This window comes from Saimiri boliviensis, chromosome 3, assembly GCF_048565385.1.
Source record: "Saimiri boliviensis isolate mSaiBol1 chromosome 3, mSaiBol1.pri, whole genome shotgun sequence".
Taxonomy (NCBI): Eukaryota; Metazoa; Chordata; class Mammalia; order Primates; family Cebidae; genus Saimiri; species Saimiri boliviensis.
Genome location: NC_133451.1, coordinates 98,338,656 through 98,364,918, shown reverse-complemented (window position 1 = coordinate 98,364,918; position 26,263 = coordinate 98,338,656). Strand labels below are relative to the sequence as shown.

The following is a 26,263-nucleotide window of genomic DNA, read 5'->3' as shown; positions in this document are numbered from 1 at the left end:
AACTTACAAATGATGTAAAGGACCTCTTCAAGGAGAACTAGAAACCACTACTAAATGAAATAAGAGAAGACACAAACAGATGGAAAAATATTCCATGCTCATGGTTAGGAAGAATTAATACTGTGAAAATGGCCATACTGCCCAGAGTAATCTATAGATTCAAGCTATCCCCACCAAGCTACCAACGACCTTCTTCACAGGGATAAAACCACCTTAAACTTCATATGGAATCAAAAGAGAGCCTATATAGCCAGGACAATCCTAAGCAAAAAGAAAAAAGCCAGAGGCATCACACGGTCGGACTTCAAACTATACTACAAGTCTACAGTAATCAAAACAGCATGGTACTAGTACTAAAACAGAGACAAAGACCAATGGAACAGAACAGAGACCCCAGAAGAAACACCACAGATCTACAACCATATGATCTTTGACAAACCTGACAAAAACAAGCAACAGGAAAAGGACTCCATGTTTAATTAATGGTGTTGGGAAAACTGGCTAGTAATGTGCAGAAAGCAGAAACTGGACCCCTACCTGTCACCTTACATTAAAATTAACTCCAGATGAATTAAGATTTAAACATAAAACCTAACACCATAACCACACTAGAGGATAACGTAGGCAAAACCCTCCAGGACATAGGCATAGGCAAGGACTTCATGACTAAAATACCAAAAGCAATGGCAATAAAAGCCAGGATAGACAAATGGGATCTAATTAAATTCCAGAGCTTCTGAATGGCAAAAGAAACCACCATTAAAGTGAACCAGCAACCAATAGAATGGGAAAAAAATTTTGGAAGCTACCCATCTGACAAAGGGCTGATATCCAGAATCTACAAAGAACTAAAACAAATTTACAAGAAAAAAACAAACAACCCCATTCAAAAGTGGGTGAAGGATATGAACAGACATTTTTCAAAAGAAGACATATATGAGGCCAACAAACACATGAAAAAATGCTCATCATCGCTGGTCATTAGAGAAATGCAAATCAAAACCACACTGAGATACCATCTCACACCAGTTAGAATGGTGATCATTAAAAAATCTGGAAACAACAGATGCTGAAGAGGATGTGGAGAAATAGGAACACTCTTACACAGTTTGTGGGAGTGTAAATTAGTTCAACCATTGTAGAAGACAGTGTGGCGATTTCTCAAGGATCTAGAAATAGAAATTCCATTTGACCCAGCAATTCCGTTACTGGGTATTTACCCAAAGAACTATAAATTGTTCTACTATAAAGACATATACACGTGTATGTTCATTGCAGCCCTGTGTACAATTGCAAAGATCTGGAACCAATCCAAATGCCCATCGATGATAGACTGGACAAATAAAATGTGGTACATATACACCATGGAATACTATGCAGCCATAGAAAACGATGAGTTCACGTCCTTTGTAAGGACTTGGATGAATCTGGAAACCATCATTCTTAGCAAACTGACACAAGAACAGAAAGCCAAACACCACATGTTTTCACTAATAGGTGCGTATTGAACAATGAGATCACGTGGACTCAGGAAGAGGAGCATCACACACTGGGGGCATTTAGGGGGGTTAGGGGAGAGACAGAAGAAGGTGGGGAGGGATAACATAGGGAGAAATGCCAGATATATTATGCACCTAAAGTAAAATAAAAAGTAAAAAACACAAAAAATAATAATTTTAGGGCAGAACTGAAGATTTTTTAATATTAAAAATAAGTTGTATTTAAATGGACCATTGGATGATGATATATACATGACTATATGAGTATGCAGTGTAAGATTTTAGGACCCATCTTGCTGGTGTCTTTTCTTTGCTAGCACTGAGGAAGTAAGCAGTCATATTGGGGAATCTCATGTGGCAAGGAGCTGTGGGAGGCTTGAAGAAGTTGAGGGCAGCCTCTGGCCAGCAAGAAAATGAGGCAGATGGAAGGAATTGAATTATGCCTACAACTGCCTGAACTTGAAAGTAGATCCTTCCACAGTTGAGCCTTGGATAAGACCACAGCCCTGGCTGATAATTTAATTGAAGCCTTGGAAGTCTCTGAAGCAGAGAATCTAGTGACACCAAGCCCACCCAGATTCTTAACTCACAGAAACCATGAGATAATAAATTGTGTTATTTTAAACTATTGTTTGTGGAAATATTGTTAGGTAGCAATAGAAAAGTAATGTAATCCATCCCCTATAGTGAAGTGATTGCTAGTCACTGGTCTCAGAGGACATCTATAAGGAACTCCATGAAGGAGTCAAATGAGTAGATGACAGTGTAAATACCTAAAATTACAGTTAGAATGATGTCTGTGTCAAACTCAAACAAGTACCTATTCACTACAGAGACTGTAGCAAGGTTGGTCATTTAGAGGGTCTTCATGGTCTTGTAGAAAGGCATAATTTGGAGATACAGAACTTGCTATTCCTTTAAAGTCCAGAACAAGAGGGTCTCTACAATATGTTCTTGTCAGGCTATCAAATGATATTGGAAAAAGTCCATTTCCCATCATTTCCCACATAATTTTTTTTAATACTTTAAGTTCTGGGGTACATGGGCAGATCTTGCAGGATTGTTACATAAGTATACATATAACATGGTAGTTTGCTGCCTCTATCCCCTCTTCACCAACATCAGGTATTTTTCCTAATGTTATCCCTCCCCAACATCCCCACCCACAGCTATTGCTCCCTTAGCCCTCCATCCTCTAACAACCCGAGTGTGTGATGTTCCCCTCCCTGTGTCCATGTGTTTTCATTGTTCCACACCTACTTATGAGTGAGAACATGTGGTGTTTGGTTTTCTGTTCTTGGGTGAGTTTGCTGAGAATGATGGTTTCCAGATTCATCCATGTCCCTACAAAGGACATGAACTCATCCTTTTTTATGGTTGCATATGTGCCACATTTTCTTTAACCAGTCTATCCTTGATGGGTATTTGGGTTGGCTCCAAGTCTTTGCTATTGTAAACAGCACTGCAATGAACATACGTGTGCATATGTCTTTATAATAGAACAATCTATAATCCTTTGGGTATATATGCTGTAATAGGATTGCTGAGTCAAATGGCATTTCTAGTTCTAGATCCTTGAGGAATTGCCACACTGTTTTTCACAATGGTTGAACTAATTTACACTCCCAACAGTGTAAAAGCATTCCTATTTATCCACATCCTCTCCAGCATCTGTTGTCTCCAGATTTTTTAATGATCGCCATTCTAACTGGCATGGGATGGTATCATGATGTGGTTTTGATTTGCATTTCTCTAATGACCAGTGATGGTGAGCATTTTTTCATGTGTTTGTTGGCCACATAAATGTCTTCTTTTGAAAAGTGCCTGTTTATATCCTTTGCCCATTTTTTGACGGGGTTGTTTTTCTCTTGTAAATTTGTTTTAGTTCTTTGTAGATTCTGGATATAAGCACTGTGTTAGATGGGTAGCTTGCAAAAAATTTTTTCCCATTCTTTTGGTAGCCAGTTCACTCTAATGATAGTTTATTTTGCTGTGCAGAAGCTCTTAAATTTAATTAGATGCCATTTGTCTATTTTGGCTTTTATTGACATTGCTTTTGGTGTTTTAGTCATGAAGTCCTTGACTATGTCTATGTCCCGAATGGTATTGCCTATGTTTTCTTCTAGGATTTTTATGGTGTTAGGTCTTATGTTTAAATTTTTAATCCAGCTGGGAGTGGTGGCTCATGCCTGTAATACCAGCATTTTGGGAGGCCGAGGTGGGTGGATCACAATGTCAGGAGATCGAGACCATCCTGGCCCACATGGTGAAATCCCATCTCTACTAAAAATACAAAAAAAAAAAAAAATTAGCTGGGCATGGTGGCGCATTCCTGTAGTCCCAGGCACTTGGGAGGCTGAGGCAGAGAATTGCTTGAAGCCAGGAGGTGGAGACTGCAGTGAGCCGATATTGTACCACTATACTACAGCCTAGGTGACAGTGCAAGAGTCTGTCTCAAAAACAAAAACAAAAACAAAAACAAAAACAAAAAACTTTAATCCATTTGGAGTTAATATTTGTATAAGGTATAAGGAATGGGTCTGGAAACAACCACCTTGAACTTTGTATGGAACCAAAGAGCCCACATAGCCAAGACAATCCTAAGCAAAAAGAACAAAGCTGGAGGCATCACGCTACCTGACTTCAAACTATACTATAAGGCTACAGTAATCAAAACAGCATGGTACTGGTACCAAAAGAGAGATACAGACCAATGGAACAGAACAGAGGCCTTAGAAGTAACACCACACACCTACAACCATCTGATCTTTGACAAACCTGACAAAAAACATCACTCATATGTGGGAGCTAAAAAACAAATGTGAGCCCATGAAAGGTGAGAGCAGATTTGTGGGTATTAGAAGCTGGGAAGGGTACGGAGGAGGGAAGGATGGGCAGACACTGGTTAATGCAAAATCACAGCTAGGTAGGAGGAGTGAGCTCTGCTGTTCTGCAGTACTGGAGGGTGCATATGGTGAACTGCAATTTATTGTATAGTCTCAAAAAGCTAGAAGAGAGAATTTTGAATGTTCACAAGACAAAATAATGATAAATGTTTCAGGTGATAGATAGGCTAATCACCCTGATTTGATCATTGCATATTGTATACATGTATTGAAATATCATTCTGTATCCCATAAACATGTACAAAGTGCCAACTAAAGAGAAAAAGAAAAAATTTTTAAAACTCCAGAAGTTCAAAGGTATTATTTCTTCTTATTTGTTAGCAAGTATATTGATGGGGGTGAAGAAGTTCAACAGAGAAGAGAAAACTGCTTAGGGTGCAAATTTTCTTTATGCAATTTTGTGTCTGCCTCTCGAGCATGACTTTTCCAGGTTAGTGGTGCTGCCAGAGCAAGAGGTCCTTTTAAACAATCCAATACAGCAGTTTGAAAGAGATCCTTTCAAGCTGCTCTCAACAGAGCAGCCCATGGCAATGACAGAGAGATACAGAAGCCCAAGATACCTGAATCCCTCACTCCTCTGTGGGAAAACAAATAGCCACATTTTTCCCTAACCTGAGAGCAAATATATTACAGAACTTGGTTGCATTCAGTTTCCAAATGAAAACCAGGACCTTGGATTTGTAAAGAGGCATCTACTCTGCTTGGGGAAAATCAGTCTATATAATATGAGGGAGAACTGAGTGAACTGACCAGGATCAGTTCTCCGAATCAGTGATAGAGGTTGGGACAAAAGATTTGGACCCTTTAAAAAGCTATATAACCATGTAGAGCATTGTTTTGTATATCAGAGTACCAACTCCAGCCCTAGGATGGCTAATGGGTCTCAGTGCTTAACGCTAGTCCAAGTGATTAGGAAAGATTGCTTGGCAGGGTGGTGCGGTGCTCACATCCATAATCCCAACGCTTTGGAAGGCTGAGGCGGAATGAGCTCAGAAGTTTGAGACTAGTCTGGGCAACATGGCAAAATCCCATCTCTACAAAAAAATACAAAAATTAGTTGGGGTGTGGTGGCATGCACCTATAGTCCCAAATACTTGGGAGGCTGAGGTGGGAGGATTGCTTGAGCCCAGGAGGGTGACGCTGCAGTGAGTCATAGTCTACACTCCAGCCTGGGTGACAGCAGAAGACACTGTCAAAAAAAGAAAAAAAAGAAAGAAAAGAAAAGAAAAGAAAAGAAAAGAAAAGAAAAGGAAGGGACGGAGGGAGGGAGGGAGGGAGGGAGGGAGAGAGAGAGAGAGAGAGAGAGAGAGAAAGAAAGAAAGAAAGAAAGAAAGAAAGAAAGAAAGAAAGAAAGAAAGAAAGAAAGAAAGAAAAGGCTGCTAAAGTTTATTCTACAAGCACTTAAAGCTGAATCAGTGGGAAAGAATCCTCACTGAGGGAAGAGTTAGATGCCTAAGCTGAGTTTCCATACAGCAACTAAATTTTGATACCAGCCAGCCATGCGTGCTTAGGAGAGCAGCAGGACACAAAGCCAGAGCCAGGAGGGTGATATATGTCATGGACAGAGAAGGGAAAGCTCACTACAGGAGCCCCACAAAAAGGGGACAATCTCCTTTCCAAACCACTTGAAACTCTGCTGAAAAATCCTTCTGTTGGCTGAACACTGTCAAGGCTAAAACTCTACACATTTCCAAGCAGATTAAAGCAATGGCTTTTGTTTTTGCTTATTTTGTTTTCACATATCACCCCAAAGCTCCTGGATCTAGTGGCATTTTAATAAAGAATTCTCTTTTTTAGAGATTTAGAAAATCTGCAAGTTGGAGGTTTTCTATCTCCAATTTGGCTCACGGGTATTCTGCCTTCTGTGGTAAGCTTCCAGAATGAAGCTGAGTTATCCACAAAGGCATCTAAACATTGAATTTAGCCTCAATGTTACAATGCTTTAATTATCAAAAATTTAGAATAATGGCACAATGAGCTCAACTACGATGCAAACTCAGCTTCTTCCCCTTCCAATGGCTCACTGAGTAGCCGGGAGGATGTGACAAATGTTGTTGCCCTTTTTCTTCTGTTTTTTTTTTTTTTTTTAATAAAATGTTTTTGAATCTAGAAAGATTTCTATTGGAATATTTCTTCCCTATTGCTATTGCTAAAGGCTGACCACGTACTCAAGTGTGGCTTTTCTGGGAAGCGAACATCCTGGACTACATGCCAGGCCCCCAGGAAATGCTTCCATGGTTCACTGGAGCAAGTGAGGAAAGGAAAGAGCCAGTTATTACAAAAGGACCGTGAATCATTTCCTGCAGCATAATTGGGCTTCTGGAATCCCTAAAAGGCCTGGTGACAGAGGCAGTCCAAAGTCCCAGAAAAACAGTTTAATGTTTATGGTTCATCCTTTCAATAGAATACTAAGCAGCCATTAAAATGAAGTATGGTAGAAGCAAGTTTACATTAGTCTGTTCTCATACTGCTAGTAAAGACATGCCTGCGACTGGGTAATTTATAAAGAAAAAGAGGTTTAATGGACTCACTGTTCCACATGGGGCTTGGGAGGCCTTACAATCATGGTGGAAGGCAGAGAAGGAGCTAAGGCACGTCTTACATGATGGCAGGCAAGAGGGTGTGTGTGGAGGAACCGCCCTTTATAAAACCGTAAGATCCCATGAGCCATATTCACTATCACAAGCTCTTCATTAAGCGTTGTTAGTTTACATGCAGGTTTGGATAGGTATAAATAAAGAAAAAACAGGAGAGTATATATACCAAAGTGTCAGCAATGACTATTTCCAGATTGAGGTTTAATTGGTTTTCCTGTCTCCCCTTCCTCCTTCCTTTCTTCTTTAAAAATTTTCTTGATATTCTACAGTAAGTATTTATTACATTGGCAAAGATGTTCACTGAGTTCCCTGTGTGCAACCAGGTTATGGTTCAGACTCTGAAGTCTTTTTCTGTTCCCGACCTTTCCCCACACCCCCCACAGTGCTCTTATGACTTGCCACTCTTGTTCTGCATAGTTAGAAAAACTTTGAAATCAGACCAGGGGTTGAATCCAAGAAATGGTACCTACTACTCAAGTGACCTTTGGAAATATGATTGACTCAATGACCCTCATATTCTATGTTCTATAAAATCAGGGACTTACGACCTACATGCAAGCACTGCAGTCAAATGAGGAAAGCATTTTCATCAAATGAGGTTAAATGAAATATTAAATGGAAAAGTATTTGCCAATTGTAAAACAGTGTCCGTTTGGTAACTCTTATCACAATGTCTTTGCTGTTCACATAGGAATAGAAAAAAATCAAGAAGACACAAGCACAGTGTGGCAGGATCACTTCTTACAAGTGGGTTGGGAGCATGTAATCATTTATCATGCCCTAACCCACTTTTAAATGAGTTCAAATCATTCCTTTTTTGACAGAAATGCTACTATCTAAACTGAATTTCCCTAGTTGTTTCAATAATGGACTTTCTAGTTATTTTTCCCAATCTGGCATTTAATTGAAAGGCTTTAAGAAACATGAGCTGTGAAACCTGAGGAAACTGGTGTACAAGTAGAAGGAACAGTTTACAGAATGTGCGGAGATGTAGCCGAGTGTGGTTACTGGCAGCAGTGAAAATTACAGCACAAGGGTCAAAGCAACACGCTAAACCCAGATTCTCAAAAAATCCCTAGAACTTCTCCGTGTGAGATTGGGCTTATGCCTGCGGTTAAACAGAACACAATCATATTAATAAAAATAGCAACAAAGAATTGCCCCTTTGACAGTGAACTGTTTACCCCAATGAAGAATATTAGCATAAATAAGCTTCACTGCAAAAAGAAAGAAGTTACAGTTGCACCTTGCTTGTTACTCATTTGTCTGTTCCCTGCCTTCTCTCACTGCAGACATAGATAAGTTCTTTCATACTTAGAAGCTATTTCATAGAAGGCCTGAAGACATACACAATGATAAGGAAGAAGCCTAGAGTCTAATCTACTTGAGCACACAGATAAATGTTGAAAGTGTAGATTTTACTTTTCAAAGAAAAGTTGCAGATATTGTGCAATGAAAACTCATAAATCTTTTACCTAGATTAACCAGATGTTAACATTTTGCCCGATTTGCTTTATCTTTCTCTCTATATGTACATATATTATTTTTGTTGTTACTATTGAATCTTTAAAGAGGAAGTTGTGAATTTTCTTTTTCATGGGATTTTTTTCATTAATCTGAATGTATTTTCCAAAAAGTAGAAAACATTTTGAAGTTTTCAGCTACATTTGAAACTTCTCTATTTAACTTTCAAATTGCTGATAGATCTCTTTGCAAATGTGCTTTGTGGGTTCCAAAACTAGCCCTGCTTCTTAATAATAATATGGGCTTTCACAAGTCACTTAATCCTTCTCAAACTTAGTTTCCTCATCTGTTGTGGGAGGTAATCATATCTGCAGCCTGGGATAGCAGTTAGGGTTAAAGGAAATATTGTGGAAAGCACTTTGAAAGCTACACAGTTTCTGTGCATATAAAAAATGTTTTACAGATTACCAATGAAATATCCTCAACTCAAGTCTCCTAATTATGTATTGGCCCTGCAACCATGTTGAAACCTCATACCTTCAGTTGCTGATGGTGGCTCCTACATGCTGGTGTTGGTAGGCACTCACTAAACCATATGGAGGCAGGAGGCAGGGAGCTTCTGTACCTATCTATCCAGCAGTACCGTCTCTAAGGCAGTGGTTCTTAGGCTTCAGTGTGCATCAGATTCACTGAAGGGCAGTGAAAACTCCAGACTGCTGGGCCTCGCCTGCAGAGTTTGATTCCATAGGTCTAAGATAGGCCTAAGAATCTGCATTTCTAACAAGTCCCACAGTGATGTTGAAATTGCTGATTCCAACATCAGACTTTGAGAACCCATCACTCGAAAGCATGGGTTGCCATCTGCCCATCTACCTTAGTTGGGCAAATTTATTTCATACGTGTTTCTATGTGGGAGAAAGCTAAGCTTAATAGAAAAGTTTTACACCATTCTCTAAAGTGGTACTTTGCAAAATTTAATGGGCCTATGACTCACCTAAGAATCTTGTTATAAGTGGATTTTAGTTCATTGGGCCTAAGGTAGGCCCATGATTCCCAGGTGGTGCTTGTGCTACTCACCCACTGCATACACTCTGACTGATAAGGTTGAAAAGTGTGGCTCATGGCTGTGTACTTGCTTTCTTTAAAAGAGAAAATTGATATTTTAAAATTTATTACTAAAAATGTCAAATTTTCTGCTCTCTGCTACTTGTCTGCTCTTCAGATAAGTTGACGGTGAGTTCAAATCTACAATAAACAAATTTTCTTTTTAAAATTATTTAATAATACATTTGAAGGAACTTACAAAAATACATATGAAAATACGTACAAAACTTCTGCTTTACGTCTATGGCAGGGGTGTCCAGTGCCATAGACATTTGGTTTCCCTGGGCCACATTGGAAGAAAAAGAATAGTTTTAGGCCATACATAAAATACACTAACACAAATGATAGCTCATGAGCTAAAAAGAAAAATATCACAAAAAACTCAATGTTGAGAAAAGTTTATGAATTAGTGTTGGCTGCATTCAAAGCCATCCTGGGTCACAGACAGAGTGACAAGCTTGATCTATGGCTTCTGCATGCAAAAGAGATAAGACTTCTTCATGAGAGGGTAGGCAGCAGTACCATTTTCCCCTTGTGAATTTTAGGTGACATGTAATAATTATACATATTATGGAGTACAGAGTGATATTTCGATACATGTATGCAACACGTAATGATCAAATCAGGATAGTTATAGTCATTACATCAAGCATTTCTTATTTGTGTTGGGAACATTCAAAATCTTCTCCTCTAGCTTTTTGAACATATACAATAAATTATTAACTATATTCACCCTGCGGTGCTATAGGATACCAGAACCCAATCTTTCTATTTAGCTATAATTTTGAATCTGTTAACCAACGTCTTCCTATTTCCCAGCCTCTAGTATGAACAATTCTACTCTATCTTTCTATTAGTTCATTTCCACATTAGTGAGAACATGTGATGTTTATCTTTCTGTGCCTATTTTGTTTAACATAAGTCCTCCATGCTCATTCACATCACCATGAATGACAGAATTTCATTCTTTCAAATGGCTTAGTACTCTATTGTGTATATGTACCACAGTTTCCTTACCCATTCATCTATTGATTATTTAGGTTGATTCCATATCTTGGCTATAGTGAATAATGCTGCAAGAAACATGTAAGAGAGCAGTGCTGTTGGCCAATCATTTAAAACACCTGGTGAATTAAATCATCAGGGAAAAATCCATGCTCTTCAAAATTTTAAAAATTTGGCTGGGAGCAGTGGCTCACGCCTGTAATCCCAGCACTTTGGGAGGCTGAAGCGCGCAGATCACGAGGTCAGGGAATTGAGACCACCCTCACCAACATGGTGAAACCCCATCTCTACTGAAATATGAAAAATTTAGCCGGGCATGGTGGCATGTGCCTGCAGTCCCAAGTACTCAGGAGGCTGAGGTAGGGGAATCACTTCAACCTGGGAGGCTGAGGTTGCAGTGAGCTGAGATCATGCCACTGCACTCCAGTGCGGTGACAGAGCAAGACTCTGTCTCAAAAAGAAAAAAATTCTCCCATATTTTTGCATTTTTGGTTGGTGGGCTGGGGGAGAACTATTTCAAAGTAGAATTGTTAGAATTTGTCAATGATTTGAAGAAATAAAAATAAAAGAAAACCAGTGACAAATTTCAAAGATTAATGAAATTGGTGTTACTGCTTTTACTCAGAGAAGGAGGGAATTAGCAAGGATGAGCAGGCTTCAGGGAGAAAAAGGATGGTAGATTCATAATAAACTGTAATTAATACTGCTTGGAGATCCCTTATGGCATCTCCTTGGACCTTTCCAGTAAACAGTTGGTAATGCGGGAATGTGGCTCAAGGAAGCCAAGGGAGATGAGGATTTCAAGGAATATCAGATGTGCTCATCACTGCCAAATGCTGCTTAGGTAATGATACACGTGGATTAAACATGGAACTTACAAACAATTATTCAAGTTAATAAGCAGCCTTCAACAGAGCAATTTTGGTAGAATAGTGATGTTAAAGTTCAGAATTAGGGAGATAGCAGTGGTAGCAAGGCCCTGGAAAATTGGTCTCATGTAAGTCACTCTAGATAGATGAAAAACAGAAAACACTAATAAGGAAAGAATCTTAAACTAAAGCACATCAAAGTCACCTGGAGCGCTTATTATATACAGATGGTGGGAGCTCCACCTCAAGTTTCTGATGCTGTTGGATGGACATGGAGGCCAAGAATTTGTATTTCTAACATGTTTCCAGTAATGATGTGGCTAGCTAGGGACCACTCTTGGGAAATCAGTGATTTCGATCACAGTATTATCATTCTAGGCCAGATTATTCTTTATTGGGTGGAGCTGTCCTGTGCTTTATGTTTGAACATGTCTAAACACTAGATACCAATAGCACCCCCACATTGTGACAACCAAAAATGTGTCTATGCATTACCAAATGTCCCCAAGGGTCAAAACTGCCCGCAGTTTGAAACAAGTGCTGTGGATGACCCCACAAATCAGGAGTGTCTGCAAGCAGATCCCGAACACCAAAGTGGGGCTTGGTCTAGAGAATGAAGATATGCATCAAACAACAGAACGGAGCCTCCAGAGTCAGTCATCTATACTCAAACTTACATGATCAGGTTATGAGTGAGGGCTCCGTTTTTAGCTTTTAATGAATTAACCCCAGAAAATTCAAATTAGAACTCACCTTTACTGGAACTTCAGATTGCTTTCAAGTTTCTGAGTCCTGAAGTCCTGAAAAGCAGTTCTCTCCAATTCATGAATGTCCCTTTATCTTTTAAAATACACGCTTCCTGGATCACTGCCTCACTTATATTTAAGTGTCCCCAATTATAACTTCCTTGTTGCGAAGGCCCTGCCATTTGTTTTACAAAGCAATGCTCTGCACCAGGTGGGCAAGTTTATTCCATGCTCAGAAAAGAAGTTTTTTTTAAAGAAAAAAAATACACTGGGACTTTGTAAATTTTTACGAATCTAGATCTTGAAACTATGGGCCTTCAGGCCTTCCAGCCATGAATGTTAAGAGAAAGGCCCTAATCTCCCTCCGTACACTATCATTAAGGCCTTCTCATTCAACCTGTGGAACCAGGACAAGCAGCATAGGCATCACCTGAGAACTGGTTAGAAATGCAGCAGCATCTCAAGCCCCACTCCAGATCTATTGAATCAAAGCTGTATTTTAACAAGATTCCAGGTGCTTCCCATGCATATTAAAATGAAAAGCAATAGGTGAGGGTCTTGAGATCCACCATGCTTTCAGAACCTTTGAGACACCACATATTTATTCAGAATAGTAATTCTGCATTAATTTATAGGACTTTGATAAATGTCCACCTCCCTTTCAAGATTAAAACACTACAAGGGGAAATCTCTCACTGTCAGGCCTTAGAGCCCCCCTACCCACTCCCCTCCCTTACACATCAGTGTTTGAAAATCAATGAACTGCACCCTGAAATCTCACCATGATCTGCTTCTCTCAACTCACAAGCTCAAATGGGTTTCAGAAGAGGTTTAACTTCTTAATTAACATATGCTGAAAACCTGAGCTTTCTCAGATCTCTGAGGGATAATTAGGATCTCTAAGAAAAGTTTTTCCCTTTTTGCTTGCATAATGTATTTATCCAAGATTTGATGTCCCCAGCTAAAAGTTCTCTGCATATCGGAAAGACAGAAACTATTGAGTGTATTTCCTACAACTCTTTATGAGAACTAATTTTTATTCTTGTATAATTTAAAAAATTTTCTTTTTCCATCAGGAAATGTTATTAGAGTATGAGTAAAGTGTTATAAGTTAACAGAATTACTAGCAAAAAAGACTTTTCACTTACAATTCACATATTTATATATATACTTACAGCTTAATCTGCCTTTCCATAATAGAACTGAAAGCTGTTGGGCACAGTAGCTCACACCTGGAATCCCAAGCACTTTGGGAAGGTGAGGCAGGAGGATAGCTTGAAGCTGGGAGCTGGAGGCCAGACTGGGCAGCATAACAAGACCTTGTCTCTATAAAAAATTTTAAATGTAAAAGATTAGCCAGGTTGGTGTGAGCCTGTAGTCCCAGTCCAATACCCTGGGAGGGTGAGGCCAGAGTATTGCTCGAGCCCAGGAGTTTGAGGCTGCAGTGACTATGATCGCACCACTGCACTGCAACCTGGGAGACAGAGTGAGACCGTCTCAAAAAAAAAAAAAAAAAAAAAAAATAGAGTTTAAAGCAAATGTTTACAATGAAATGATAATAAACCGTCACTAAAGCAATTTACTAAGGCATGGTATGGGTTATAGTGATCTTCTGATCTCTCTTTCCCTGTTCATGCTAATATAAAAAAAAAAAAAGGTATCTCATGTTTTATAACCTAGAAAGTGTAATGCTGTAGGCAATTTTTTTTCCCACCATCCAAACAGTATAAGGGAGTCTATGAAACATCATTTAACTACCTCAATACTTTTTTCCAAGTCGACAAAAAAAAAAATCCTCAAAAAACAAGAATAGACAACTGATATTATTAACAGTGCTTTTATTTACAAACAATTGCTTTTATTTGGCCATTTGGAAAATCACTAACATTTTTTACTTTAGAAACATTAAATAATAAACAAGATGTTATACAGTACTTCGGATAACTTCTTCCATCAGTTTAGTGCAATGTATCATTGGAACTGAAAAGTAAAATTTTCATTTATTTTCCCCTTTCATCTTCAGCTTGTGCAATCATATGACCATAAAGGAAATGAATAATTAAAAATGGATCTACAGCCATATTTTCTGCCATTACTCAAAGGCTAAATGATTTATTCTCCCTCCAGCCCTGCCTTTCCCAGATTAAATGACAAGAGATCTTCTATTGTACCTAGTGTTCAAAACATATTACTGTTCTGTGGAACCTGGGAGAGTCCAGTTGATAAGAGAAATTGAATCACACTGAAGGTGAAGGAAAGGTCTGCTGGTGTAGAGCAGGGCACTCTTTCTCAGCAGCCAACCTAACTTGTCACACACAAAGCAGAGAGAACATGCCAGATGAAAATCCCTCTGAACTGTGTTCGTTGAAGGATCCCTTAAGAAAAAGTCTGAAACATCATCCATTGAACACGTGAAAGGTTTATACCTTACCATAAAGAAATATTTGAAATCACCACCACACTAGGACACTACTGAGATACTAAAATATTCATCCATTATACTCTCATTTGGAATAAATAGGTTTCTTTTTTCTTTAATACCGCTAGGATTGCCATAATACTTCAGTGAGCTCAGCATTTGGTGGGCCCTTCCCCTTTCGACCCCTCTCCATTAGGAGGTCAAGAGAGAAATGCCTAAAGTAAGCCTTGTCCAAATTACTTACTTCTAAAGATTTTCATTGCATACTCCTAGTAGGATCGAAACATCTTTGGGGAAGATTCTATAATTTGTTACTTTATCTTGGGGTAAGAACCTCTGTAACCATCTTAAATAAATTTTTATCTAATTTTTTAAAAGGAGAAACAGAAAGAGACGCTGAGGTTTTCACACTTCTTTGTTTATGAAGTATTCTAATTTAACAATGGCCCCTGCCAAGAAATGCTCCCTCATACTCTAGTCTAAGCTCATTTCCTCTTGTTCTATTCTTAGTGCATATGGAGAACAGCTGGTCACCATCCTCTCTGTGCCAACCCTTCATATGCTGGAAAACCATCAATGGTTTGCCCCTCAGTCTTCTCGTCTCCAGGCTGAATAATCCCAGTTCCTTTAATTTTTCATCATAGATCTTTTTTTCCAACCCTTTAATCATCTTTGTGATTCCTGGCAAAAACAGCAGAAAACATTTTGATTACTTAATCAGAAATGAAGAAAAACTTCGGGAATAAGTTGCCTCTTAAAGGTTACACTGTTTTTTAATATATAGGTAAAATATGCAGGGAGGAAATCCAGTCGGGGGTTCATGGATCTTAGAATTCCAACTTGTCCTGCTCCTCCAGTGTGTATAAATCCCATTCTAACACAGCCCATGCCTCTGAGCATGGGACTTGCTTCCTACCCCATCCTGACACAGCACATAAGCGACATAAGTTATGAACTACAACTGCCTAAACTTATATCAATTTAAAACTTTGTGTGAAAATCTGTTACAATGGAGTTTCTCCTATGCTTCTTCTCACTCTGCTTTAATAAACAGGATCCTTTTTCTGAATGAACCAAAATGTTTATAAAGCTTCCTACATATTACCAGAGAGACCTATGTTATGATGGTAAAAGCTGTGGTTTAAAAGTGTAACTTGAAACAGTGAGAGTTTTATATATTAACTGCAGTTTCTTGTCTTCTAAAGGCTTCCCATCCTTTGCAAAGACCAAACTTTGCCGTTAAAAAAAAAAAAAAAAAATCACTCCACTACCACAACGCAACACTTCTGCCAATTTCCTGTTGCTGCCAATATAAGGTCATGGAACTGGATGACATTTCACCATGTATTTTTTAACTTGAGATCACAAGCTGCCCTTTACCTTGCAACTAGAGTCTGTAAATATTAGGAACACGTAAATACTTAGTATCAATAGCACATTTACACAAAACACAATACTACTAACGAGGGATTACGTGCTCACTCTACATAATTGTCTTTAAAAGAAAAACAAACAGATAAAAATAAATGTATCTTAATATGTTACACACCCTTATTTTATAAAGTGAATGGCAGTAAAAGTCAGAGTTCAGGTCAGGCCAGAACTAACTTAAGTAAAGAGAGTAAGTCAATTTCACAAGCACATTGTACATCATATCTCAAGGGAAGTCAATACTACTCATGGTACAACACCAAACAGATAACATCATGGCCATTTGCAAAGATTTCTTTTGAAAACTGCTCCCGTAACTTACTCCCCCAATTTGCTACAAGGAGCACCTCATAATCAGGATAGAGGATGGTATGGGTCACACATGCTGAAGGCCTTCTTGAAAGAGACACAGGATGGAAGGCAACACCCACAGATAGCTTGGATGTGTCTACAGATGCCCCTGTATTTCAAGGAGGGTGTCACTGTTCATTGGGATTGCACAATAGCAGGCCAGCAAAACCTGGGTCACCAAATAGATTTCCTCCTGACCCACTGACCCACTCTTCTCCTAGGCCTGATAAAGGGGAGAAGAGGAGAGAAGATGAGAATTGGAAAAAAGAGGATGGAGCGACATAGGAGTTCATTGCTAGTTCTGGAGTTGTTAGGGTTCTTCAGAGCAGTGGCCTTTTTTCAAGCTCACATCATCCAATCCAATCTCCCCAGTGTGACCACGCCTTTTTTCACCTTTGAAGATGACCTAGGGAGAGAATGCACATACCAGTCAAGGCTCCTCTGCCCCTTTCTAATGCCTGCTTATTAAGCAAAAATAAAGGCAAACCTTCCCCCAAACCAATTTTAACCTTATTTTGCAGGAGGAAAAACCAGAATATAGTTGCCAGTATCACTGAATCTTGTCTTTTACTAGAAACTGAAATTCATCAAACTGTTCATCAGACCACATTACTCAGAACCAATTACTCTTTAAAATGCCATTCTAAGCTATACACCAATTAAATTTAGGATTGTTTATAAAGTGGACACTTTCATCAAGGATTACCAAAGTTAGAAGAAGAGTGTGATGGAATATAAAGGAACAGATATCAGGAACCAAAGATCTGAAAGATCATAATCATGCAGCCTATCTTAGATATTTCTTAGTTCCCTTTTGGTTAACATAGCATTCTTGCTGAAAATGGAATAGAATCTAACACCATAATCCAATCACACTGTTGTTTTACCTACATAAAAACCAAAACCTTTCATTATTCTTACATTGTATTTTCTATAGTGCATCCTTGCTTCTTATAAAATGAGAAAACCTGAGTGCTGACTTAAAATGATCATCTTGTTTTATTTCTCTAAACAATATAAATACTGAGAAAAGTTTTAAGAAAAAATATGTAAGAATTTCCAAGCACTCTGATAAAAACTGTATTAAAGGAATCTATCTTTTCTTTCTAAAATAGTTTCTTATTAACTATACCTATATATATATAGGCATAGGTATCTCCCAACAGCAAGTTTCATAAGCACCAGCATAAAGATGACATTTTCCCAAATGCCTTTATTATTTTGTTGGGATGCCGTAGGCCATTTTCTTGTAAACTATGACTTGATTACTTAAGATCAAATTTATATATTCCATCAAAGTACTGCCCACATCCTGTCCTGAATAGAATAGGGCTTTCCAATTGTAGTTCTGAGTTCCCACCCTAGGCTGCTTAACTGTGATCTCTGAAACAAAGAAAAGAAGTTGAACTTGAAAAAAACATTTCAAAAAAGAAAAAAGAACCATCTCTTGGGTAATTTATGATAGTAAAAGTTTGAAGTATAAGGAATTAAAAGGGAAAGTAGGAACAATTAAGGTCACCACCCCACCCTTTGAAGCTTCTGTTGATCAACTTTTTTTAAAAAAACTTTTCTTTCCCAGATTTTTTTTCCCATCCAAAAAAAAAAAAAAAAAAAAAAATACTGGGTCTTTACCAGGGTTGGGGAGAGGTGGTGATCACAGGTTGCGATGAAGAAGAATGAAGAAGCAGAAAGGGGTTTCAGAAAGAGGCACTGAATGGAGTCATCAGGCCCAGAGAAAACCCCAAACCTTTGAGCCCAAATTACAGAGCGAGGCTTCTTCAAATTCAGATCCCAGAGTTCTCCTATGAAAGGAAAACGTCCCAGGTTCTGCCTCCTTTGTGGATCTACTTACGCTCTTGACGTCAGCCCCTCGCAAGGTGATCTGTGTTTGCCTCCAGCCATGGCCACCATTTCTTCCCCACAGGGCTGCTCCGTGGGCACCGTGTTTTCTCACAAACACCTGGAGTGTGCCAGAGTGCAACCCCGTCACCTTGTGCCTGAACGACAGGCACAGGTCCCCTGAATGCATGAGGCGGCCGAGAGGTAGCACCAAGCGAGCGGCTTTTCCCCCTGGGGCTTTGGCTGCCGATACTGTCAGGTATTGTCCGCCTGGAATGGGAAAAGCAGGGCTGTGTGTATGTGCCAATATCCCTTTCTAGAACAAGCAGCATGGACAGGAGTTTTAGTTTTTTTGTTTTCTTTGTAAAGAATTCCAGATTTTTAAAGAAGAAAAATATGACTTATTTCTATGCCTGTCTTAAATTCTATGGTATGTGTTTACAGAAAACATTTACTTACTTTGCTCATAAAGAGTGGAAGTAACACCAGAGACACACTATAATTAGTAATCGAAACACTATCAAAATTTCCAATGGAGGATGATCAGACATACAGGCATGCAGCAACATATACACATTCAGCACCTTCTGACCCTCACCAATTTGTGATTATGTTGTCCAACACCCCTTGCCGATCTGGCTTGGTGGTTTGGTAAAACTGACCCTAAATTTCCAGGGAGAATTTTCTGGTGGATAATTAATCTCTGAACAGTAAAGCAGACGGTGATTTAAAGGGCCCTATATCTGCTTATTTTCTCCTCCCCTGACTTTAAAAATAAATCTCCAAATATAGAGGGTTTTTTTAAAAAAAAACAAACCAGAGTTGGCTGTGCTTCTCATGCTGCTGTAAACCTAACACCAGGAAGATAACAGAGGTATTCAGGAAACCCTCCACATCTTCCTGGAGCATCAACTTTATTTTATTTAAAACATTTTTATAGTAAAACAAATCTATATCATATCTATTCTATAAATATGTCCTATTATATATACATGAACACAAATATTAATAAAAACTTTTACTTTACACCACTTTGATGATGTTCTCACATCCCTAGGGCTATAGAGTTTTCTTGCCTCAGTTTCTGTTAAGGAAACTGCATTTTTAAAAATGGTTAAGTAGCAGTAAAGTAGGGGGTGTTGCTTCTCAAGAAAGTTGCAAGTAGTATTTTGAAACTCGATCCAGGTACAAATGACATTCCCTCAGGCTGTTTTATCTCAGCCAACTGAAAAACACACTGTATGTTTCAACACGGGTTTTTCCATAGAAAAATTGTTGGAATGTTGAACATGTGTATCTATTTTGGTAGAAATGCCATTTAGTTTTCAGTTAAACTGTCTCTTTCTTATGCTTCATTTGTATAAGACATGATAAAATTTGGGATATCTTTTTATTCCAGTGTCTTCTTCTCTACCAAGCCCCCTCTGAGCTCTATACGTCACAGGTGGTTTCTATGCACTTACTATGTGCCAGCCTCTGTGCTAAGTCCTCCCCAGCAGGTTGTGAACAACTTAAAGTCTGAACCAAAGATTCCCCAAACCTCTGTGTTACCCTGCTGGCAGGTAGTAGGTGTTTAAGGATGTTTGAATAAATGAATGATGTTCCAGGGATACTGTACAAAACTGCAGGGAAATAGATCCTTGATTCACATACTTGAATCACTAAGAATACATAACATCTTAAGAATCTTTCTCCCACCTCCCTCACCCCCTTCCTCCACAAACAAATCCAAACAATATTTTGGATCAAAATATTTACATGGATTTTAAGCGTCTCACTGAAAGTCAGCTTTTGAATCATCACAGGTATTCTGGTTAAGACTAAGATATAAGGTTATTACAGTTAACCTGCAAGTTTTGAGAAAACAAGGATTAAGTCCCTATGGAATGTACACTAATACCACTCTGCCAGATGCTACCTGCAAACAAGACAAACTAAAAAACCAAGGCATTCTAATATAAGATTCAAATAATCCTTTTGCATATGTATTTAAAACTCTAAAATTTAAAACATGATAAATGAGGTTACGATTATCCTTCCTCTATAGAGCTACTCTAGGGGTACCAGGTTTTGCGTGTGTGTGTGGGGGGGGGCGGGGGGGCTTTTTTTTTTTTTTTTTTTTGCCATGAAGAGTTTGTTCCTTTTGTAATAAAGGAAATGATACAAGTTGAAACATTAAGGGAAAAATGGATCCAGTGTCAAGCAAGTTACCTATTAAAATTTTCACTTCAGGTTCAGGTTTCAGAATTCTGGCTATAAACATACAGTTATATTAAACATTCATTCAGTTTTAAGCATCACAACAGCTAAAGAATGTTGGGAAGGAAGGGTAAATAACAGATGCTGCAAAACCTGAACAGAAAGTTGGGTTATAAAGTGTTAGTTTATTTATTTTTAATTCTGTACTGGTTGGTGCCTTTAAATTTTCAATTTACAAAATCTAGAGATATTTTTCAAGGTTTTGACTTCTGAACTTATGTAATACATGCACACAAATGCACATGAATATGAACTTTTTTTTTAAAAAAAAGAAATACTGCATTTGCAATATTGTAACTTGCTTTTTGTATAACCATTTTTCTATGGTAGCAAATACACTTTGCATTACTGCAAGTATGCCAATAACGATTTAGCCAATTTCTTACTGAAGAACATTTAAGTTTCCAAATTTTCATGTTAAGATTAAAAATGTAATCAAATAGAAAGACAAAAATGTTTTAAAATATTTGCAACACATTAAAAAAGGATAATTTTTCTTTTTATATAGAAAACTCTCATAAATCAATAAAAATACTAAAGAAAAAGAACATCACAGAAAAAATGACAAATATATGAAAACATGATCAACTTTTCAGAATAAAAGAAATAAAGAGTAAAATTAAAAGAGATCCCTTTTAACCTATAGGATTGGCAAAGATTTTGAAAATACTTTAATAATATCTGTTGGGGATGGTTTTCAAATAGTGTAGGCAGAAGTATAAATTGCTACAATCTTTATAAAGGTCAATTTAGTAAAATCTATCAAAATTCAAAATACGAATTCTCTTTTGTCATAGCCATTCCACATTTAGGAATTTATAGCTATAGTCTAACATATGTTAAATAATGAAAGTACAGGGTTATTCACTGCAGTATTGTCTGAACTACCTAAAGTCTCGAAACAACTTATGTTCCTCTGTGGTAGGGTGGTTAAATACACTGTGGTATATCTGATGAGTAATGGAATAACAGCTAGCCATAAATGAGAATGAAGGTGTTCTGTATGTACTGATAGAGGACAGTCTTCAGCCACAATGGCTAGTACTATTTTAGTGGTAACTCTGGGTGAGGTACTGCTTGAAACGCCTTACATGTGTTTAGTAGATAGTACTGATTACCCCTATTTAAGTAACTTGCTCAAGGTCAAAGCCAGTATGTGGTGGTGTTGGGTTCCAGACCAGGTATTCTGACTTCAAAGTCCATGTTCTTCCTGTTAACACTTAAGATAATATCAATAAGTGATGAAGGCAAGGCACAGAAGAGAATGCCATTGTGTCCAAAAATATGTCTCTGGGAACACAATCAAGAAACTGGATCCATCTGGCCAGGTGGTGAATGGGAGTCAGGGATGGCAGAAAGCTTTCACTTATATTGTTGATTTATTTTCCATTATGTGTATTTAAAAATAATGTTTTAATGCTGCAATAGACATACTTGTATGTACATGCTGGCATACTTGATGTCTATTTAAGCAAATTCCTTGTAGCTATCAGTGGCAGGCAGACTGCTGAGTCAGTTGCCCTTAAGCCTTATTCTCCAGAGATCAAGGTTCCAGGAAAAGGGCCTTAGGTCTAGCTTTGACACACACAGGAGAAGGGTGTCTCTGCAGGGCCACAGCTACATACCTACGGCATATCACCATGCCTGTCAGCAGCACAATTTTCCATTTCTTAGAGGCATTGTTAATTTCACATCTCACTGTGACTGAATGTGATAAAACCTAATAGCACCATGAAGGGCAGTTAGCAAATGCACTTATTTTGCAGCTGTTTCTTAAGGTTGTGAGTTTTAATTGAGAATTTTCTTAGAAATATTAACATCTAAGAATATTTACAAATCTGGATCTTAGAACTGCACACCATTAAAATCATCCATAATTGGATATCCAAACATATATTATAAGTGGTATAATCTAGATAGAAAAAGGTAAACAATTAGCTTGGTAATTAGAATAATACACAGAAATTATTAATTTTTTTTTTTTTGATGGAGTGTTGCTCTGTCGCTCAGGCTGGAGTAGAGTGGTGCAGTCTTGGCTCACTGCAACCTCTGCCTCCCAGGTTCAAACAATTCTCCTGCTTCAGCCTCCTGAGTAGCTGGGACTACAGGTGCCTGCCACCATGTCTGGCTAACTCTTGTAATTTTAGTAGAGACAGGTTTCACTATGTTGGCCAGGCTGGTCTTGAACTCCTGACCTCAGGTGATCTGCCTGCCTCTACCTCCCAAAGTGCTGGGATAACAGGCGTGAGCCACTGTACCCGGCTGATTTTTTACGTTCTTTTCTGGCCTTCACATGACAGATACACACACACACACACACACACACACACACACACACACACACACAGAGAGAGAGAGAGAGAGAGAGTCTGGATTTTCTAGAAGAAAAAGCCATGAAAAGGTAAGCTTTATTAGTATTTTCCCATCAGGATATGGTTATAATTCTCCCAGTATATTCTAAAAATATATTCTGCAATTCCATCCTCACATATGCACTCCTATCTTCCAACTCTCTGCCATCTTTTGGTCTCCCCACCCTTCTTTCCAAGCTAGCACCCTGCTCACTGAGTTTCTTGGGACTATTTCCACATTCCATTCTGAATCAGGCTGTCAGAGCTGGTTTAAAGATTTTCCAATCCAACTATTATCTGATGCTTAAAACCTTTTAACAATATCTTGCCATATGTCACCCAGTCAGATGCTTCCACCAACAGAAAACTCACTCCTTCCACGTCACCCTGTTCTCTTTTTAGATGAGAGTGAACCAAAATGAATCTCACTGTATCTTTTACCCATCAATCCTACTTCTCAACCCTTTTTGGTCACACAGAACAACTCTAACCCTAATCAATCATTTGAAAAGCAACCCTGCTGCATCATTTCTTCTCCAGGCTAAACGTTAGGGTTCCTTCACCTGTTTTTCACAAACTTTGAGATACCTTTCCAAGCAGGTCATCCTCTCCTAAGTGACAATTAACTCTATTATTCTCATATTAGAAAAAAATAATTCTCAAAAGTGGATTCACCACTTAACCAAAGTGAATTTTTCATTCTGGAAAAATACCATATTTCTACAGAAATGGTCCATATTTTTGGCAACAACATCACAAGTTTCACTTAGACTGATTTCATTACACGCTAAAACTCTGAAGTCTTCTACACTTAGTGATATGCGACATATCACTCAGCTGTGTGACTGGTTTCTAGACTATCAGCCATGGCTTACACTCAACCCCATTATATTTCAACCTCTTAATTGTGATCCAGTAATCTAATCTTTCGAATGCTGGTTGTGTCAGCACACACAGTCACTTCCTCTCCAGGTTTGAGTCAATCATAGTTAGGTCAGTTTATTTTCAATACTGAACTCCAGTGTTCTATTTATCTAAGTTCTTGGTAAAAACTTCGACCAGTTCTAGAAAAGCAGCCTCCAGTTCTAGAAAACCGTAGCCAATCATCAGGAGTTAACCAATCACTCCAGCAACCACTTCTTCCTTTCAATTTATTCTGTACTAACACAGTCCAATAACGATTTCAAATTTCTTTCTCTACCACTCTAATTTCTAACCCTCTTCTCATTTTTCCACCACAGAGAAAGGGAGATTTGGGTCATGACAAATATAAACATTTACAAATATGATGAAAAATTAAAAAAATGTTGAAAAGCACTAACTTGGTTCTAAAATACAGCATTTAAATTATAAAAATCAAGTATTTTACATAGATTGTTTACATAGAAGTTCAGTGAATTCTCTTGAGTTTACCATGATTTACTCTCCCCAATGTACTTTACTTGAAAGAATCATTCATTATGACCATAAATATTATTCACCATTCTATCACACATGACTGCCAAAGATCTCTCCTTCTGCAGCAAACTACTCCAGGTCAGTGGTCAGTCAGTCTAATCTACAGGTCTGTGATCTGCCAATCAGATCATGCATACTACCACATGCACACCTACTGAGGCCAGCCTGTGGGACAGTACAAAATACAATAATGCTGTGGACGTTCTGGGTTTTGAACTGCCTACCTAGGAGCCTGAGTAAGTACAGAGAGGTTTGGACTTAATTCTACTACTCTCTAGCTCTGTGGCCTTAGGAAACAGGTGACTTATCTGGGTGTCAATATTTCCTTTGTGAAATAAAGACAACATTACTTGCTTCTCAGAGTGAATAAGATGATAAAACATGATCAACTTTTCACAATAAAAGAAATGCAAAATAAAATTAAAAGAGATCCCTTTTCACCTATAAGATTGGTAGATATTTAAAAAAATACTTTCATAATTTCTGTTAGGGATGTTTTCCAAATACTGTTGGTAGGAGTGTAAATTTCTACAACCCTGTAGCAATTAAATAAATTTATTTTAGTTGCTACAATTAAATAAAATTGATGAGATGAGAAATGAGCTAGGACTGTCATAGGTATTATATACATATATATACATACGCATATGTACACACACACATATATACATACACACACATATATATGTTGATTTCTCTCTTATTCGCACAATCTGTGACATTAGTGATAACACTGTCCTGCTCAGAGTCAACCTTAAATGAGTAAGACAGCAATGCAAGAATGACTGAGTACTGTGTATGAGGCACTAAATGATATTTTCTTTTACAATTAAAAGAAATATAAGAACCAATTTGAATTTACTGAATATTCCTATTTTTAGGAATTTGCCTCACATTTTAATTTTTAAGTGTATCTCTATTTCAACCTTAGAGGATATAATGAATATATTTTTGAACTAATTTTTTAATACCTCACTACTCAAAATGTGCATTGAGGACCACCATAGAGCTCTTCAGGGAACCTGTTAGAAATGCATGAAAATCTACATTTTAATGAGGGCCTCAGCTGCTCTGCATGCACAATGAAGTTTGAAAAGAGCTGGTTTTAGATACAAGCTCTCATAATTCTCAGCAAACTGACGCAAGAACAGAAAATCAAACACTGCATGTTCTCACTCATAGGTGGGTGTTGAATAATGAGAACTCACGGACACAGGGAGGGGAGCATCACACACTGGGGTCTCTGGGGTGAGAAATAGCATGGGGAGAAATGCCAGATACAGGTGATGGAGAGGAAGGCAGCAAATCACACTGCCATGTGTGTACCTATGCAACTATCTTGCATGTTATTCACATGTACCCCTAAACCTAAAATGCAATTTAAAAAAAAAGGAGAGAAGGGAGATGGAAAAATAAAAGATGATGTATCTTATTAAAAAAAAAAAAAAGATACAAGCTCTCTCAAGTTAACTGTTGCGTGTTTGGTGCTTTTACCCGGTATAGTATTCAAGAACTAGGCTTTTAAAATAAATGAAATAACACACTTTTCCTTGATATTTTGTATCTTTTCTTCTTAGAATCTATAATCAGAAGTATAAAAAGGAAAAACAATGAAACCAAACTCCTCACCCTTCCATTAAGTAGGCCTTATCCACAAAAGATTTAACTACTGAGGGAAGAAAAGCTATGTTGAATCTAGAAGAAAAGATGTCTTATGAGTACGAAAACTTTAGATTAACAGGAATTGTGCAATTTAAAACTCTGTTGATTTCCAAGGAATTATATCTAAAGCTCGTTTTTGTTATAAAGTGAGTGGTGGTGATTTATAAACATTTTCTTCAGCACCCAAGTTACAGTGAAATTTTTTCACAGGGATAATCACAACTTTACAGAAATTTTCACTGCATCCTTCTATTACTACTCGAATCTGTGGGGGGGAAAAATAAAGAAAGAAAGAAAAAAAAG

General features: G+C 38.0%; 1 protein-coding gene across 7 annotated transcripts in view; it reads right to left on the bottom strand.

Moving 5' to 3' along the window:
- Window positions 1-14,011: 14,011 nt before the first annotated feature.
- Window positions 14,012-26,263, bottom strand: part of NPNT (nephronectin) — a 78,742-nt gene continuing 66,490 nt past the window's right edge. For 3 of the 7 annotated variants that reach the window (XM_003929486.4, XM_003929485.4, XM_003929483.4), the window contains 2 exons: window positions 18,244-18,500; window positions 14,012-16,797 (listed from right to left, as the gene is read on the bottom strand). In XM_003929486.4, the coding sequence (XP_003929535.1) occupies window positions 16,702-16,797; window positions 18,244-18,500 (353 nt within the window). In that variant the 3' untranslated portion in view covers window positions 14,012-16,701. The remainder of the gene's footprint in view (window positions 16,798-18,243; window positions 18,501-26,263) is intronic. The other 4 variants (XM_010340092.3, XM_074396535.1, XM_010340093.3 and 1 more) reach the window with 2 other exon arrangements.